This window comes from Fopius arisanus, unplaced genomic scaffold (genome assembly GCF_000806365.1).
Source record: "Fopius arisanus strain USDA-PBARC FA_bdor unplaced genomic scaffold, ASM80636v1 scaffold00017, whole genome shotgun sequence".
Classification (NCBI taxonomy): domain Eukaryota; kingdom Metazoa; phylum Arthropoda; class Insecta; order Hymenoptera; family Braconidae; genus Fopius; species Fopius arisanus.
Window position 1 is genome coordinate 462871 of NW_011887756.1, and position 18008 is coordinate 480878.

Below are 18008 nucleotides of genomic sequence, written 5' to 3' on the forward strand. Positions count from 1 at the left end.
TGCGACAAACGAATCAAGTCATTCAGAATAAAAAATATGAAACTCCAACACTCGTTGTTCCCAGATTTGCAATAAAAAATGTAATATAAAAATTGAAAATCACGTGTGACCAGTTGGTAATTATTTTTAACACTTAAAAAATATCTACTCTGGAAACGTTTGCGAGAAAATTCAAAGTCGATTAATCCACGTCTCGTGGTGGAGTGACACTTCTATAAGTAGAATTTCTTCGGTTGAAACTTGACATAACTCATATTCACATTATTTTGCGTCTGGTCATGCAAAAGAAGAGGAGAGTTCACGCTGTCTAGTTGAGTTAACGAGGATACTCTCTGAGATTAATTGCTCAAGTTGTTATCAACTCTTTATCTATTTTTTTAATGAAAAGGAGAAGTCAACTACAATCGCATTGAGAGACATTGAAATATAAATTGAAATAAATTGATTACTGGCGCAATAATGTAAGGAAGTGCTATCTAATATTGTTTTTATTTAAATTATTGTAATTGCTATTAAAACTATGAATTGTCTCTCTCCAATTACAGAATATTTACCTGAAATTTTGTGAATGAAAAATGATAAATACAAGTTTTTCTAGGAAAATTTATGGTACAAAAAAGTGAAGGGATAAAAGTGTTCGCCAGAATGAATTTCCATAGAGGAATTTCACCGCTTGACAGATAATATTTATTTATTTCAAGAAGTTTGCAGAAGTTTTCCTTTCATCTCATCTGTTGAGAAGAAATGTGGAATAATAGTTATTACCAAAGTTTTTACGACCCCTCACTTTTCATGTCAATCTACCGAGGAATCTCTGAATGCGAGGCATTGTAGCTCCCCAGGAATACATCCAGCTGCAAAACCCTGGGTTTTAACGCAGTTCCAGGCCTTGACGCGGAAGAATAATCTCGAAATTCCGCATGCAGACGGTTGTAAATGAGAAAACTGTCGGGACTTGTCAGTTTAACTCGACATTCTCACTTTGATGAGTCTCACTTCCATCTCAAAAATCCAATGTTTCAAATAATCGATTCAAAATAAACTTGGCTCGTTGCATAAATTTATTCAATTCTTCGGAAACATTTTCCGTTACAATTGTAGTTTCGCTAAAACTATCACTCAGCAATTGGCGTTTATATTCTAATTATAAACAATCTTTTACACTCTTTCACACATTTACTGTAAAAATCTTAAAGTTATTCCTCACGAAAAAATAGATTTTTGGTGTTAATTAATAACTGATCTGAAATCAACTTCAGAAGTTCAATTAATTCCTCAAAAAATATATCTGAAAAAAATTCTGTACAGTCCCGTCAATGATTAAAATCGAATTCGTGGAATTTCACGAAGTCTAGAAAACTGATAACAAAAAAATTTGAAAAAATATATCTCTCACAACTAAAAAACCACTGCATTCCAGATTATTTTGCACTGTTCCCAAAACGCCTAAAAATTCCTCACAGATGAAATAATTTCATGTGACAATAAACCTCTTCCTCTCGACGGCCTTGCCCTCCTTGAGGCACTCCTGAATCCACTGACTTTTTATAATCCTCACATCAGCCCTCGCCCTCTGATTAACTCTCTCATAAACTTCAATCATGGAGACATTCCCCTCGCCAACAAAAACGTCAGTGACATCCTGATCGACTTCCACCTTGACCTCACCCCCCATAAACCTAAATTCAAAAGCCCTCACGTCTTTTCCATCTATGAAGACCCCCACGAGTCCCCGGAATATATTAAAACTGGAATTCCCCTGGAATATTTCCCTCTCCAACTCTTGAACCTTCCTCTTGGTCAAAACCATCTGATTATCCTTCAGCAGTGATACCCTATCAGTGGACCTCTTAAAAGTCTCCTCATCAGCATCTTCAAAGTAATCATCATAATACTCATCGAACCTCTCCCTGAGCCTGACAAACGTCTCCATCTTCATTCCAATGAGCTCCCATGGGAAAAACTCAACGACTCCTCCTAAATTCTCATCCTCAACGGCCCTCATCACCCAGGAGACCCTCACAACATCGTACTTCCTGCTATCAACGATATTCCTCACTTTGATCCCTTGGGAATCCCCAGCGATGACGCAGAACGTCTCCTTCGTGGGATTCTGAACGATTTTTCCCGAGTGCTCCATCACGAGCCTCTCAATCTCCCTCTTGGTCATTCCTTTTCCCGTATTTCCCTCACCGGCCCTTTCCTTCATTGTTTCCCCATTAATCACGCAAAACTCCTTCCCCATGAAGACTCTACTAGCCCTGACAACGTCCGAGGCACTGATCCCCAGGTAGCAATCATCAACTTTAATCTCAGATATCGTGTGCCTCGATTTTTTAAATTTAAGTGGTGCCTCGTAAATGTCTTCGGTGGTTGCGTGCCTCTTCGTCAGCTTCTGGATGAATCCCCGCCGATTTTTCAATCCTCTTAGTTCGGCCAGGGTGCAGCAGTCGTCGAAGGGCTTATCATCCCTGATTTTCTCGACTCTGGGGAACCGCAGGGTCCAGCCACCGGGATAATTACTCGACTCGGACATCTCTGATGCTCGTATTTCAAGGACAACTGAGTGCTGGGGATGAATCCAGACGTCTGGGGGACTCTTCCTCGGCCCGACAATCACCTCTGGTTTGGTGTTCGTCCAGAATGGCTTGAATTTTGCATTGAAGGATTGAATTGCGTGGGTCGTGAGGCCATTGCTGACGGAGACGACTGAGTAAAATTTTTTGGATGGAGTCGGTTGAACGCAGGCTGTGAGGAAACTGTTGAAGAGGCCAGAGTATCGACCCTCGCCGTAGTAACCACCGATTATCACGAGGTCCACGTCGTGGATCAATTCCGAGGAGTAATCGGATTTTATTTTGTAGCAGCCACTGCCGTTGCGCGTGTCTATCTGGTACAGACTGTCGATCTTCTTCAGGACGATGCCTTCTTCGTGGTTATCTATAGACTTGTTGAATGCTGTGATTATGTCATCCATTGATGTAACTCGCTCGTTTTTAGCTCTCAGCAAAACTCCTGGGGACTCTTCAAACGCGCTATTCAATATTTTTAATCGATACTCCAGTGGTTTGTTGATCAGCAATTCGTCGTTATAGAGGAGAATATCGTAGGCGACGAGACAAGGCTGATGTTTACTCTTGGATGTCAATTTCTTGACGTCGAAGGGAACTCCTTTACTGCTGAATTCTCTCTTTTCTTTGTGAAATCCCATCATTTCACCGTCTAGGATGATAGATCTGCAATTTGGATTCAGTAATGAAGAGATTTTATTCGTCAGAAATCCCCCAGTACCTCTTGATTCTCCGTAGGAGGGATTCCTGGTGATCTCCAGCCCGTGCCTTGTGAAGTACTTGAACTTCCTGTCCCTCATATGCACCTGGGACCTCTCGCCGTCGAACTTCGTCTGGATAATGAACTCAGTTCTCCTCCCGTCAATGAAGAATTTTCTGATCTGAGTAATCGGCAATCGTTCCAGCAACATCGGCTTGAATGGCGAGAAAACATTTATCCTGGAGATTTTCGTATTGATCCGCACCTTGGGATTCGCCAGTGTCTCGCAGACGATCTTGATATTCGAGTTCTGCGCGAACAGCTGCTCCGCGTCAGGATGAAACACTTGGAGAATCTTCTTCGATCCCATCGACAGCTTCAGCTCCTTCAGGACGATTCTCGTCAACCATTTAATCTCTTGTGGTGAACATTCAGAGATCATTTTAATGAACTCACCGTCTTGCTTCTGATTCGACGAAAATTGATTGGATATTGTGTCCAGGAAGTGATTGATATCCTTAACCAGGAGTGTCGATGATTTTCTCAGACGAGGTCCCAGAACGACGAACACTCGCTCTGCAAAATCGCTCGTGTGGTTTTTCGCTCGCAACGGTTCTTTATAATTCAGAAGCTTTTTACCATCGGGGGATGCCCTCCCGAGGGAAAAGACTCGAATATAAAGGGCTGCGAGGGATGTCTCTTTGAGACCATTGGGCCCACGTTCTCTGTCCAGTTTTAAGAGGAACAGACGGAGAATTGGAAAGAGAGAGGGTGTAGTCGAGGGTTGGCATTCGCCTCGACATTTCTGGAGGAATTCTGAAAGAATCTGATGTTTTTTCGTGGCTTTTGCCACTGAGATCTCCTCAAAAACCGAGCAGAGAGTCGAGAACGAAATTTGAGAATCGATTGTCGTCATTTCTGAAATGAAAAATGGAGAGACTGATAATAATAATTATTATTATTATAAATAGATATAAATCGATAATTTGATTGCTCATCTAATAGTTTATCTAATTAATAAAAACATTCCGCCTGGTTATATTTGACATTTCATTTCTAACAGGTTTACGCAAATAATTTTCAAAATAATAACAATAGTGATAATGAATTATTATTATTTTGTTAAATAAAGTAAACGTCAAATCTTTCAATTCCCAATCAAATTATCCATTTTTCTCAGTAAATACTAAAATTAAAATGGAGGAAAGGAAATTGTTCAAATTAGTTCTTCAATGTTTTTAAGATAATTTATCATTATTGAAATTATCAAGGGGTTATCCACAATTTCTCCAATTAACAACAATTACCACATGTCTAAGTATTTCAAATGCTCATTTATTGCAAACATATTTTGATAATTTTCATCGTAATAATTTTCATCGTGTCTCCGTAAAAAAATGAAAAATTCTAGATGAATGGAACGAAGAGCGATGATCTGTATTAAAATAAGAGGATTCATCATCTTTTCGTAACATCGTCTCAAGTTCTGCATTAATAATTATAATGAGCGCCTCCAGCTTGAAATTTCCTCGCCTCGTCCTCCTCATAACAAAATAATCCATCTCTCCTAAACCACAATAAACGCCTCTAGGTAAATCCTCGCCAGTTCGGTATTCCCCGAGTTCATATATATCAAATGAAGATTAAATGCCGCTTCCCTCTTGAGATCTAGCTTCTCATTATCCCTGATAATGTCAGACCTCTCCCCCTCGAGCACAAGTTTATAAAACTGCGCAGCACTGGCTACCAATCCAAGCTGATGAAGTGCCCTTGCGATATTATAATTCGACTCCTGTCGCATGTCCTTTCCCCTCATGTCCCGATACTTCTTGAAAAAGGCAAAAGCCTGAGTCACAAGTCTTGGCTTCTTGCCTGAAAATTTTTGGCAGCTCATTTGCACAAATGTCACAGCAATCAGAAGCGCCAGCATGGCACTGGGTCCGTCCTTGAAAAGCGACACATAATCATTAAGGGCATACTTGTAAGTCCCTGATACCAGACAATTATTGGCATGAAGTACATGAAGATAATTGAATATATCCTCCCTTCCAAGGAGTCTCATAATGAATCGATTGTGTCTGGTGTCATCAGCCCGTTGTATCACAATATTCAATAAATTCCACAAGTTCTCGTTCTTCCGGTCTCTCACCAGATCCCTCGCCAAGTTGAACGCATAGTACGAGTCATTATTATAAATACAACTCAGCAAGGACACATAAATAATGTGAGGAGTCTTGGGTTCAAATCTCTTGGACGTCAGAGCAGTGAAGCAAATTCTCTGGAGAACTCCGTATTTTTTCAATTCACAAGCAACTCTGCACATCCTCAAGAACAGATTGAACTCGTCTTCGACATTTGGTCTAGTGTTCTTGAGGAAAGTCGGACAGTTCTCGTCAGTTAGTGGCTGTCCACGTGACAATCTGTGAAGATGAAGTTTCTCCAAGCGATGGTAGACTCTGGGTCTCGTCAAGGAACTCATCTCCTCTTTGTTCCTCAGATTTACGCAGTGACGAGAGAGCAGCAGAATTCCTGACCTGAGAAACTCCTCGAGCTTGTTGCTCTTCAATAAAAGAATAGTTCTTCGATACAACACGTCGGGATCAAGGACTTCGCTGTTGGGGTCTTGCTGCAGGACGTCAATAGCTCGCTGATGGAGCCCAAATACTTTGTAAAGAGTCGACAGCTGAAGCTTCGCCTCCATGTGTTGGGGTGAGAGTTTTGCTACTATTTCATAAGCCAGAAGAGCTTTCTTCAGGTCCCTACAACCCACCGAGGACTCGGCATACCTCAACCAAACAGCTGCCAAGCTGTAATTCTGAGAGTTCACCAGAGGCTCCAGGAATTTCAGACTCTTGCGGTACTCTTTCTTGGTCATTAGGGCCTCGGCGACGTCTAGGAAGAGATCCCCTGAGACCTCTGGGTCCTCTTCGTCCAGAAGTTTCGGAAAAAGTGGCTCTGCTTTGTCGATATAACCGAGTTCGACGAGTGTGACCAGAAATTTTGCCTTGAGATCAACCACAACTTCATCAGGAATTTCACATACTTCTATTATCTCCTGAGAGTTGTCCTGATACTTCACGAAGAGAGTCGTGTATTCCTTCAGGATATTCAGGCACTTTCCAAACTTTTTCATAGTTATCAGGAGTTCTGTCATGATATTTACTTCTTCGAGAGTGACTAGCTTCGGGCACTTGGTGAAAATCTGGTCCATGGCATCGAGGGCCTGATCATAGCATGAGTCTTGGATGAACCGTTGGGTCAGCATTTTTCCATAAGTCAGAATGTCCTCACCATCTTCAGGGCCAAGCTGGTGTATCAGCTTGAGGTATCCTTTGAGGAATGCCTTCTTCTCACCAAAGTGCTCCTGCAAACGAGCTCGTGCCTCGTAGAGGCTCACGTCCTTGGGATTAGCCTGGATAGCCTTTGTCAGACAAGTGACAGCTTGCTTGGTGTTACCGGAGTCCATCGAGAGGTTTGCCAGACGTGTCCATTGGTCAGCGTCTTTTGGAGAGAGATGGGCTGCGATCAGGGAGAATTGGAGAGATTTCTCTGGGTCCTCCGTCTCGTAGATCATTGCGAGGGTGTGAAAGGGCTCTGGAGCACTGGGAACTTGTCTAGAAATATGAACAGGGAATTTAATGTAAATTTGTTATTCGTTGATTGATTCATTTTGAAGAATTCATTATCAAAATGTGAGAAAATCGGACCTTATGATCTCCATGCACATTTTAGTTGCCAATTCTGTCTCTCCTCTGGCGTATCTCAAATTAGCTTCTCCCATCAGACCTTTGAGAGCTAGAGGAAGATTCCGCTTTCTCTTTTTGCTTTTACTCCGCTTCTGGGGCTCTTCCTGAACATCTGGCTCATGTGTGACTATTGCATCTGCTGTTGATTGTTTTTCTCTGGAGAAATAATAAAAAAGTGTCATGAAAAAATCGTATCCCAACGTTTTCCATGTTTTCCATCGTTAAGGGATGTACCTGGAGGTTCCAGGTTCCACAGAATCAGGATCTAAACCAATTCCGTGGTCCATCCTTGAAGAATATTCCGTGAACGTCAGCTCTCCGTTTAGAAACTGTTTCGTGAGTTTATCCTCTTCTTCTGGGGACAAGACACTGTCCAGTCCTTCGTCTTCTTCGGACAATTCTAAATCGATATCCGCGTGGGTCATTACAGCTGGATCTGGAAGTTCCTCAATCGTTTCGACCTCGTGAATCTCCAGGGCACTTGCCTCCACGAATTCGTCAATGTCCACGTCCATGTCCACCATCTGACCCTCTTCCAGCTCCTCGATTATCACTGGTGCTATCTCCATCTCGTCTAAATTCTTCTCCATTTTTTTTTTGTATCACTTTAAATAACGATTCCTTGGAGGTCAGTTTCACTTTTTACAACGAACATTGGAAAATTGCCGGTTAATTTATCGGATCAATCATCAGTATATTATCAGTAACGATTTCCTCTATTATCTATAATCATTCGAAATTGCTATGGAAGTCAGGAGGATACGGTGGAAATGTCAAGTGTTTTGGAGGAATTTATTATCGTTTGTTCGGAGAGACCAGGAAGTTCTTGATAAAAAATCATTGATTGGAATCAACGAATCTCATTTCGAAAGAGACGGTATTTTTCCGTTGGTATTGAATTAAAATTATTCCGTTATTTACAATAAACGGTAGATAAAAGATAAAATTACGAAAAATAATTTTCAAAAATTAAAGGTTTAAGTGATTAGAAAAGGCGATATTCTTTTCAACCCCAACCCCCAATGCTCCGATTTCTCGATGAAGGGCTTCATCTCCCCTTTTTAGGATTACAAATCGTTGTAACAAAAGTTCAATGATTAATTAATTATTCCACTCCGACAGAAAACAGCGGAATAATTAAATTGGAAGGATTGAGCGAATCTGAAAAGTCAAATCATCTCATTGCTGAGACATTTTTCCCGCAATGATAAATACAACGCAGAACAAGTAGTCCTTTTGCCAATAAATTTTTTTGTTTATAAATCAGACAAAAAAAAATAGCAGGAATAATTGTTTTTCAGAGTTCACGAATCCCGAATGACGAAATTGTTATTACAAACATCGAAGAGATCTTATTAACGAGTGATCCAAATAATTAATCTTGATGGAATATTTATTAATTAGCGGAAATATCATGGACATCAATTTTTCCAGTCGTTACTCCAAAAAATTGGAGTACCACATAAATAATTGATGAGTGACAATAAGAATTTAAAGTGGAATTACCTAATGACAATCCAGTCACCTTTTCGTTCTCACTCTCTCGAGACTTTCTTGTTAGTCACTTCTCATTATTTCCGGAAACAATATGTCACAATTATCGAAGTAACCGTAACAAGTTCATTCCTGTTTCTATTTACTCCATTTATCACACCTCAACCTCCAAATTCCCCGGAATTCATTCATAAAAATTATTCTCGATACTCACACATATCGATATTGCCAACTTCGATATTCGCCAATCGACGTATCGCGAGCCTCGATATTTTCGGCGCGAAATCAATATTTCCCCATTGATAAATGGTAAAACCGATTAATTAATGAAAAAAGTATGCATATTTAATTATGCATAATAATAATTTGTATTACATTATTTTTCATATTCAATTCGCGTCAATTCGATAATTCGATCATTATGCGCTCGATAAATCGATATACCATTATATCGATAGCTGGGATTCGATAAATCTCGATGTGAAATATCGAAAGACATAAATTCGTTAAAGTGAGGTTATCAGCGTCGAGTGACGTCGGTGGGCGCCTTGACGTCACACCGACGCCGATCTGTCATTGGCTGAATTTTTCTCCCACCCCTGGAATAATCCAGCAACGAGAGAATTTCGAGGCATCGTGACTGCGATGTTTGTTTTTCTTTCATTTTTCACATTGGGTCAGTAATCCTCCGATCGTGGATAAACTCGGAGGTGCAGAAACGGTTGCACATACTGCATTGCATCTATCCCAAATAATCATCACTAAAATCACGTGAAACTGCTAAAATCATTGCATCCCTCGAAAAAAAATGACTGAGAGAGTGCAATTCATGTGCATCAGTCATAGATAATTAATTTAAATTATTTTTCTTTTTCACCTCAAATTCATTTCGATTTTTCGGATAATTTTTGGAGCTACCACACGACCTGGAGGGATCATCGAGGTCAGCAGTTAAAATCATGTCGAGTATGAATTTTGAGGAGCACGAGAGAATGATCACTCTTATTCAGGATCTGGCTGATTTGCCCTGCACTGTTGTACAGCAGAATTTAAATAATTACGTGAGTTGAATTGACATTTTTCGTGAATTTTAGGGGAATTGAAAATTATTTTGCGAGTTATGTAATTGCACACGTATGGGTTTGTAATGATGATGGGGAGAGCTACTGGTACCTCGTGGTGGTGACATTTGTCCACTGGAAATGGGGAAAAATTGGAGTTATGTAAGGAACTTATTTGTCTCTGTGGGATGTATTTTATTTTTATGGTTCTAGGGGTTTTCCCTGGGTCAGAGAGATAATGGGACAATTAATTGGTGGCTGAAGGGGATTTTTGTGGGATGTCTATTGATCTTCGAGTTTAACTATTTGAGTTATTTGACGAAGATTAAATGGGCCAGATATTGACCAGAAGAAGAGTGCGTTTAAATTTTTTATTATTCTTCTGCTAATTGCAGATCCACATTTTTTTATCTCATTGACATGCATTTTGAACAGGTACAATTCATGATGATTGAGGAAATTTTTCAGTTGCTGACGTTTCTGTGTTTTTAATTTAAAGGAATTATTTCCTTTTTATGAAGATTTGGCTTTGTCTGAGGGTTGCATAACTCCGGGATTTCTTTTCGAAATTTCAAGAAACAATAAATATTTTTTCAAAGGAAAATAGATTAATTGCTACCTGTACCTTTCCCTTCTATCTCTTTTTAATTAATTGACGTTGATGCAAGGGTGGAATTGTATCTTCAGGGAGTTGCTCATCGTAAAATTAATCTCAATTCATGAGAATGAATAAAATGTCGAAAGATCTTTATTTCAGTACAATTTCAAACGGAAAATTTCCCTTGAAATTGTTCCACCAAACGACTAGTTTTCGTGCTAATAAAAATTGTAAGAGGGAAGTATCGTTAGCCTTTTATTTTTGATGAAAGGATTTCAATTTTTATAAGTTATTCATTAGAAACTTTAATTCCATTCTATTATCAGAGCATTACCCCTTTTTGGGGTTCTCATGGATATCTTAATCCATCAGAATTAATTTTTAACGGGATGACTAATTGGTGCACATTTATTCACTCTTTATAAATTATTTCCCTGTAATTAATTTCCGTCTTCGGCATGTCTGGAAATCATCAATTACATCGAAATAATTAAAAACTCATGCGAGGGAAATTACTCACACGATTATTCTTCCATTATCATTTATCAATTGTCAGGATTCGAGTTATTAAGATGGAATCGATAATGATTTGAAAGTCTGACGCATTTAATTCTTCCAAAATTGAATTGCAAAGAATAATGAATAGTAATGACACATTTTTTATATTACGAGGTATTGAAACGAGTGAACAATAATCTTTGAGGAATTATCGTAATTTGAATTTGACTTTTTCAAAGGTTTTTACACAGCAAGTCACGATGAATGGATTGTACTTTCATAATTATTTTCATTGTGCATTTATCTCGGGAGGTAATACCTTCCGTGTCGAATGGCTAGAAGATATTTTCAGTTTTTCATTGAAATATATTCTTTAACGTTAAATCTCCCGAGACGATGGAGTTGTTAAAAACGAATTGACAAATATTTCTTTCACTAGAAGGTGAAATTGGATATTGTGTTTTAGATGTTTTATCAGCTGTTAATAATCTTTTCTAGACTTTGTTTGATTTGAATGAATTCTCTGAAGGAAGAAACAACCGAGAATTGATGTTTCCCATTTGTCAATGTCTTCGTGGCAATTTTTTATGATTTGTTATGTTTATAGGGGAGAATGGTTGTCATCGTGTGCTAATTTATTGAGCATTACTCTTATTTCAAGTGTCGTTTTCTGGTCAATTGAGGAGAATGGCAAATTCCTGTCGTTTTTTGTGATTTATCTCGGTAACGAGTGGTTATAAAAGAACATGTCAACTGACTGATAAAGTTTCAAACGGGAAATTTCTTCTAGTGTTTTCCTCCCGGAATTACTCATTATGGCAATAATTGCGTAATTAATTCGGGGTAAATTATCCGTGTTATGAGTTCTTCAGAGTTCACGATGCACTTGACAAAAACTTTGTGCAGTTTTTTAAACCTCTTTTCCACGTATTTGCACCATTAAAATAAAATTGGGAACAAAAAATTATACATTATCTTGAATAATGGTTGTGCATGACGCAGATAGTCTCTGGATATTTAATAAGTACAATGGATTATTATTCAATTGATAAATCGTCGTGGGGAAAATTTAGGAATAATTACGATAAAAATTGAGTAATGACGCGCTGAGCGAGAAAACAACATTAACAATCCTTTTTTTAATTTTTTTTAGATTGTAAAAATACCTTGACAACCACTTAAAGTCAATAATCAATAAAAAGGTGGGAAGGGACTTCATCATTTCACAGCACAGCCCAATGTTGATTGATTCTCTATATATTTTTACTTAGAAAACAATAAAAAATATAATAATAATTTTAAAAACCCTGAATAACGATGAGAATTTACGATATGCCTCCACCGATTGCATCCAGATAAATCTTGAAAATAAATAAGTGACAATGATTTTCCTGAAAGCCACACGATTTTCATTCCTCAAACAATAATTTCGCGTTGCAAAAAATAGTGAGAGGTATTTTATTTTACTATGAGGATTTTATCAGTTGGAATTGTGAATTTTTATTGCAGATTCAATCAAAAACTCAAGCGAAACTGTCATTCCTTGCTCCAATTCTCCATGAAACCGAGGAGATGGTAATAAACGTCGTGGGTGAAAAAATACTGGACAGAGGTCTGAGGTTTCCAGTAAGCCAGTCAAACGTAATTAATGAATTAACCAATCAATTAAAACCCTTGGCTGTGCTTTACACGCAACTATTATCTAACTCGTATTTGTATTTTATCTACAGTTTAGATAGTCGGAGAGTATAGACAAAGTAAGCTTAGCACCGTCCAAGTACAGCGTACGTTGTTGCTCTCAATTTGGTTTTCATTATTTCATTAGCTGCATGATTAATCAATTATTTAGACGCTTTTCCTGCCACTTCTTCCTTTTCAGCAATCATCTCTTAATCCAATTAATAATGGTCAATCAATGAGTCCCATAGGAACGATTGAAATAACATAAATAAATCCCTCAAATGATTTCGAGATGAAGAGGAGATGAACTTGAAAGAAAATTTAATAAAGAACTTATACGTATTTATGGATTCATGGTTATGACAAATTTTGATGAACCTATTAATTCTCTGGACAATGAGAATGCACCATCGGCGATAAATTTAGATTCTCATCTCCTCTCCACATCATTCATGAAGTAATTAGTTTTGCTCATTGGATTGGAGAAATTAATCAATAATTTCCTTCGAAGGTCTGTAATCACATACTCCACAAGACCGTGAAAACCCGGAGATCCTTGACAGTAAGTGCTATCGAGTTGGATCAGGAATTGCTCCAGCACTTGTACTCAGTTATTGATCCAGTACCAGACCGATTTCTCAGTGTACCAATTAAGCATCCAGTTAAACAACACATTGCCCTAGTTGTTTGTATAATTGATTATCCCAATGACAAAAACATCGAGGAAAAGTGCACGAAGATAATCGAGGAGTGCTTCAGGTGAATAATAAATCATGAAATTTTTTCTAATACAAGTGTTTGAATTATTTACACTGCAATAATTCAAATGAAAGCTAGAGGAATCCATAATTATTGCGGATGATTGATTCAATCTCTCTTATCCGATTTCTCCATAGGACGGGATTATTGGAAATTTATATGCAATTGAAGATGATTAGTTGGAATTAATTTTGGATATTGCAGGTACTGCCTTGGATTATTACTGAGTACACTCAGGTGTCAAGAGGAGACACGATTGAAACTGCAATGTCAGGATCTTCTCATTGTGTCTAGAAAACTCTTCATGCATTTGGGTGACTTGCCTGATTTATTGAGGGAGATAATGGTGGAAGCGAGAAAACTAACAAACGCCGAAAGATGTTCATTATTTTTACTGGATCATGAGCACCACGAGCTCGTTGCTAAAGTATTCGATGGAGTTTCAACGAGTGATGTAAATTCAATAATTATTTCCCATTCACATCATCACCTCATGCTCCCCAATATTTCTAAAAACAATTATCCAAAAATTCATTGGCCATTTGCCATCAATTCTTCTCTTTTCTTTCATCATATTTTTCTCGTTTCTCTCTGATGAATTCATTTTAATTAGTCTTGATTTCAATTTTTTTATTCTCATTTGATAATGATTGATTTTGGTATTGCTATCTCATTTATCTGATTCTTTTTCTCTTTCTCTTCAGATTTATGAGTTTGATATTTGCAGTATTAAAATTGTTTAATTTGTTTTCTAAAGGAAATGAGAATTGCATTGGGTCAGGGGATAGCTGGACACGTCGCGACCTCTGGAAACTTGCTCAATATTCGGAATGCTTATGAACATCCACTTTTTTATAGTGGAATTGACGAAGCAACTGGATTTAAGACGAGGAATATCCTGTGTTTTCCAATTCGCGATGAAAATGGAATTATTGGTAATCTATTGTTATTGCAACTTCTCCATGTAGATACTCATTATTTACTCATAAACAAGTCCTTCATGATAATAATTGTTAATTATTGTCAATATCAATTATCAGTCACAATCGATCTTCAATAATTAATTTTATTGTTCCTGTCTGTAGGCGTTGCTCAATTATGCAACAAAATGAATGGATTGTATTTTGACGTTTGCGATGAGGAAGTTGCAACAGCATTCAGCATTTACTGTGGAATTTCGATAATGCACAGCATTGTTTATAAAAAAATTCAGGATTCCCAGGCGAGGAGTAAACTTAGCAACGAACTCATGATGTATCACATGAAGGTAATTTTTGATCAGTGATTAATTGATTAATTATTGAGTAGAATTATAGGGAACCGGAGATGAATCTCGAAATTGTATTAATACATATTTTTAAAATGCCTCGAAAACAAGTGGATTTAGAGAAAAATTTGTAAAGACATTTTATTCTGGAGCGAAAAAAAATTTTCTACAAAAATTTTCTTCATTCCACATTCTTTTCTATTCCCACGTTTCACCGAGATGATGTAATAAGTTAATAAAAACAAAAACAAAAGATTAATAAACATTAAAGTATTCCCAGTTGACAAATATCTCTGAAAGTAATCAATTTAAAAATATTTTTTCTATTAAAACATGTCAGAAAAAAATGGGAATAAAAATGAAGAGAGAAAATAGAAAAAATGTCAGAGTACCTATATTAGTTTCAGAGATATCTCCAGGGAATTTAGATCTTCTTTCTTATCACTTGCGAATAGAAAATTACACAAAACACGATATAAATCCTTTTGAATATTCACTAACTCCTTCTTCCTCTTTCATACGTCTGCTCTGCTAACTCCAGCAGGTAATAAATTTCCCCGACTAATAATAAAAAGAACCCTACAAATTTCGAGGGGCTAAAGTTAATCGATTGTCCATAATTCTTTAAGGTGGAAGAGGAGGCAGTTCAGGCGTTACTAAACTGCAGGGATGATCACAGTCCCAAGGACTTCGACAAGTTTCATTTTGCACCGAGAAATATTCCTCATCAGCACACACCGTGTTATGTACTTAAAATGTTTGATGAATTGGATCTCATAAGGTCGTGGAAAATTAAACGAAAAACATTAGCGAGGTAATTTACGATTAACTCAACTATCGTGTCATCATAAATTGTCAATTGATAATATTTTTAGAATGGATTGAAACGAGTTTGAAAAATTCATAATTGATAATAATTGTTTGATTTAATTATCAATGAATAATTCATCTGCAGATTTATCCTGTACGTTAAGAAAGGATATAGAGACGCTCCATATCACAACTGGATTCATGCCTTTTCTGTAGCCCACTTTGCCTATCTTATGATAAAAAATTTGAATCTAGTGGAGGACAAGTACTTTACACGTCTCCAGGCACTTGTTTTTCTGGTGTCTGGTCTGTGTCACGATATAGACCACCGAGGGACCAATAATTCATTCCAAACCCAGTGTGGCACCGTTCTCGCGAGTTTGTACAGTTCAGAGGGTTCTGTCATGGAGAGACATCATTTAGCGCAATCAATGTGCATTCTCAATACAGAGGGATGCAATATTTTCGAGAATCTTGCCAGTGACGAGTACAGCGAAGCGTTGGATTTACTGAGGAATAATATTCTAGCAACAGATCTGGCCTCACATTTTAGGAGCATGGATGAGCAGGATGAAATGGTAAAGAGTGGTTTCAGTAGAGATGACCTGGGGCATCAGAAACTACTCCATGCCATGTTCATGACCTGCTGTGATATTAGCGATCAAACGAAGGACTGGAAAACTTCAAAGAAAACAGCGGTGAGTTGGCATCGCCCATTAATTAAAAGAAAATATAGATTCAATTCCTAATCACTCGTATAATTTTGATCTGTTTGGTTTAGGAACAAATTTATGACGAGTTTTTTTCACAAGGAGATTTAGAAAAAAGTATGGGGACGGCACCAATTGAGATGATGGATCGTGAGAAAGCCTCGATACCTGATCTCCAGGTCCAATTCATCACGAATTTAGTGTTACCATTGTTCACAAATTTATCAGCATTATTTCCAGTTGCCAATAGCCTCGTTGAGTCTGTGAAACGAAACAGATGCGTCTGGCAGACTGCTATTCCTATTTTTCACAAGTACAGCGAGCAAGGGATCAAGGGAATGGATATACTCCTCGATGTTAATATAGAGGAGGAAATTCTGACTGCCTCTCGGTTGCAGAGTACCACAGCTTAATTTAGTAGAATAAAAAATTGAGATGGGGAAACAAAGATATACATTATTTATTAAGTGACGGGTTACGAAACAGTGCTTGATTATGGTTTTGTGCACTTTAGATTGTGATTGATATACTTGGGGATATTGTGATAGAATTTTGAGAAACGATATAGAATTATTTCTAGTGAATGCCGTTGTAGGTTTAAAGTGCGCTGGCGCCTTTCCTATTGTACAAATTTTAATAGTCGGGGTAGAGCCGATGTTATTGTGTTGAGGAGAACAAGTGGATTGAGGGATTCAGTGAGGAAAAGCCCGAGATTTTAATTAAGTCCCAGGGATTTGTGGAAGTTGGGGATTTAGGAGAAAATGTCTGCTGAGATCTTCGGCTTGTTCAACGATCTAGACATTTTTTCCTAACTCAAATCTTCAACGAAATAATTTAACGATTATTGATTAATTGTTGAGGAGTGGGCAGTAAAGTATTCCGCAAATATTCAAAGAAATTCTCAGATATCTGCGAAATATTCTGCATTCTACTACTCCAATATTGGAATGTTTTTGTTTAAAAAACATTTTATTTTTAAAAAATTTCATGGCATCTTTCCCACTGAATGTTATTTATTGAAAAAATTGTGGGAGATGTTTAAGAGTGGAAAATGTTCTTCGACCATTTTAATTAATACGTAGTAGGGAATGATAATCAAATTCCTCCGGGAAAATACTCCGAAAAGTCTGCATGGGAAACAAAATTTTTTTGCACCTGTAATTTCCATTATTTAGGGCAAAAAATGTTGTCCGACTTAATGGAAATTTTTAGAACCCAAATATGCACTCTAGAACGTATCTAACAGCTTCGTTAGAGCACCGTATTTAATCAGTATTGAGAAGCCAAAATCGAGTGTAATTGTGGAGAATACTCACAATAAATTTTACAATATGACAAAAAATTGAATGTTTCATTATTATAACAATTTCCCTTCAATCCTTAAATTCCTGTAAGTCTATAAATTGAACGAATTCAGAGATTTTCATTTTCAAACGTATCCATAAATAATCTAAAGGAATTTGTTAATATAATTTGTTCAGTCCGAAAATTTCGAGAGTTGTAATTAAAAAAACAGCGTCTTTTACAACGAATAATTTCAAATATTAATTGTCCATCAATTCGTTAGCTATTCAGATATTTTTTAAATTCAATAAGTTTGATTTGAATTTTTTAAAAATCAAAACGAATTTGCAATTATTTTGTGTTCTCAAATTTTTCAAAAAATTCAAAATCTCTCACATCGAAATTTGAATTTTCCCTCGTTCAGTTTTATCCCTAGCTTCCAGAATCGTCACTCAATTAATAAATTCCTAGGAAACAAAAACATGGAGTTTCGTGTCGGTAAGTTGTTTTACCATTATTATTTATCTGATTGTTATTTCAATAGCACTTGTTCCACTCCAAAAAGGAGATATTGCCGAAATTTTTGGAATTGAACAGAATTAAATTTTTATTTTAATGTGATTGACCATTAGTTTTAATCTCATCAAGAATAGGAATTTCTTATTTTAATTAAACGTCGCAAAAAACAGAAGAGATATGAGTCAAATAAGATTTCCGTGATACACATTTTATTTGGAGTAATTAAAAGAAATCCGAAGATTATTGACGTTTGGATTCCAAAAGTTGTTTAAAAAAACACCAGAAAAATCACATAAACGAGGTAAACACTCA

General features: G+C 37.1%; 3 protein-coding genes across 8 annotated transcripts in view; 2 read left to right on the top strand and 1 right to left on the bottom strand.

Annotated features, from left to right (window-relative positions):
- Positions 1-372: 372 nt before the first annotated feature.
- Positions 373-8710, bottom strand: LOC105263871 (general transcription factor 3C polypeptide 3). Of its 2 annotated transcripts, XM_011300355.1 has the most exons (4): positions 8523-8710; positions 7251-7621; positions 6978-7172; positions 4584-6884 (listed from the first exon to the last, which is right to left on the bottom strand). In XM_011300355.1, the coding sequence occupies exons 2-4, from the start codon at positions 7604-7606 to the stop codon at positions 4838-4840; spliced, it is 2598 nt and encodes an 865-aa protein (XP_011298657.1). In that variant the 5' UTR covers positions 7607-7621; positions 8523-8710; the 3' UTR covers positions 4584-4837. The 2 variants fall into 2 exon arrangements, with proteins under 2 accessions (XP_011298656.1, XP_011298657.1); XM_011300354.1 differs by lacking the exons at positions 4584-6884; positions 6978-7172; positions 7251-7621 and adding an exon at positions 373-4188.
- Positions 8711-9151: 441 nt separating this feature from the next.
- LOC105263877 (cGMP-dependent 3',5'-cyclic phosphodiesterase) lies at positions 9152-17223 on the top strand. Of its 5 annotated transcripts, none has more exons than XM_011300361.1 (10): positions 9152-9571; positions 12177-12308; positions 12859-13106; positions 13311-13560; positions 13864-14041; positions 14192-14373; positions 14915-14917; positions 15003-15187; positions 15329-15881; positions 15965-17223. In XM_011300361.1, the coding sequence occupies exons 1-10, from the start codon at positions 9470-9472 to the stop codon at positions 16304-16306; spliced, it is 2175 nt and encodes a 724-aa protein (XP_011298663.1). In that variant the 5' UTR covers positions 9152-9469; the 3' UTR covers positions 16307-17223. The 5 variants fall into 5 exon arrangements, with proteins under 5 accessions (XP_011298663.1, XP_011298666.1, XP_011298664.1 ...); XM_011300364.1 differs by having other exon boundaries at positions 12177-12293; XM_011300362.1 differs by lacking the exon at positions 14915-14917.
- Positions 17224-17714: 491 nt separating this feature from the next.
- betaggt-I (geranylgeranyl transferase type-1 subunit beta) overlaps positions 17715-18008 on the top strand; it is a 2272-nt gene continuing 1978 nt past the window's right edge. The window contains exon 1 of the mRNA XM_011300367.1: positions 17715-17997. The gene's annotated coding sequence lies outside the window, so the exon portion shown is untranslated. The remainder of the gene's footprint in view (positions 17998-18008) is intronic.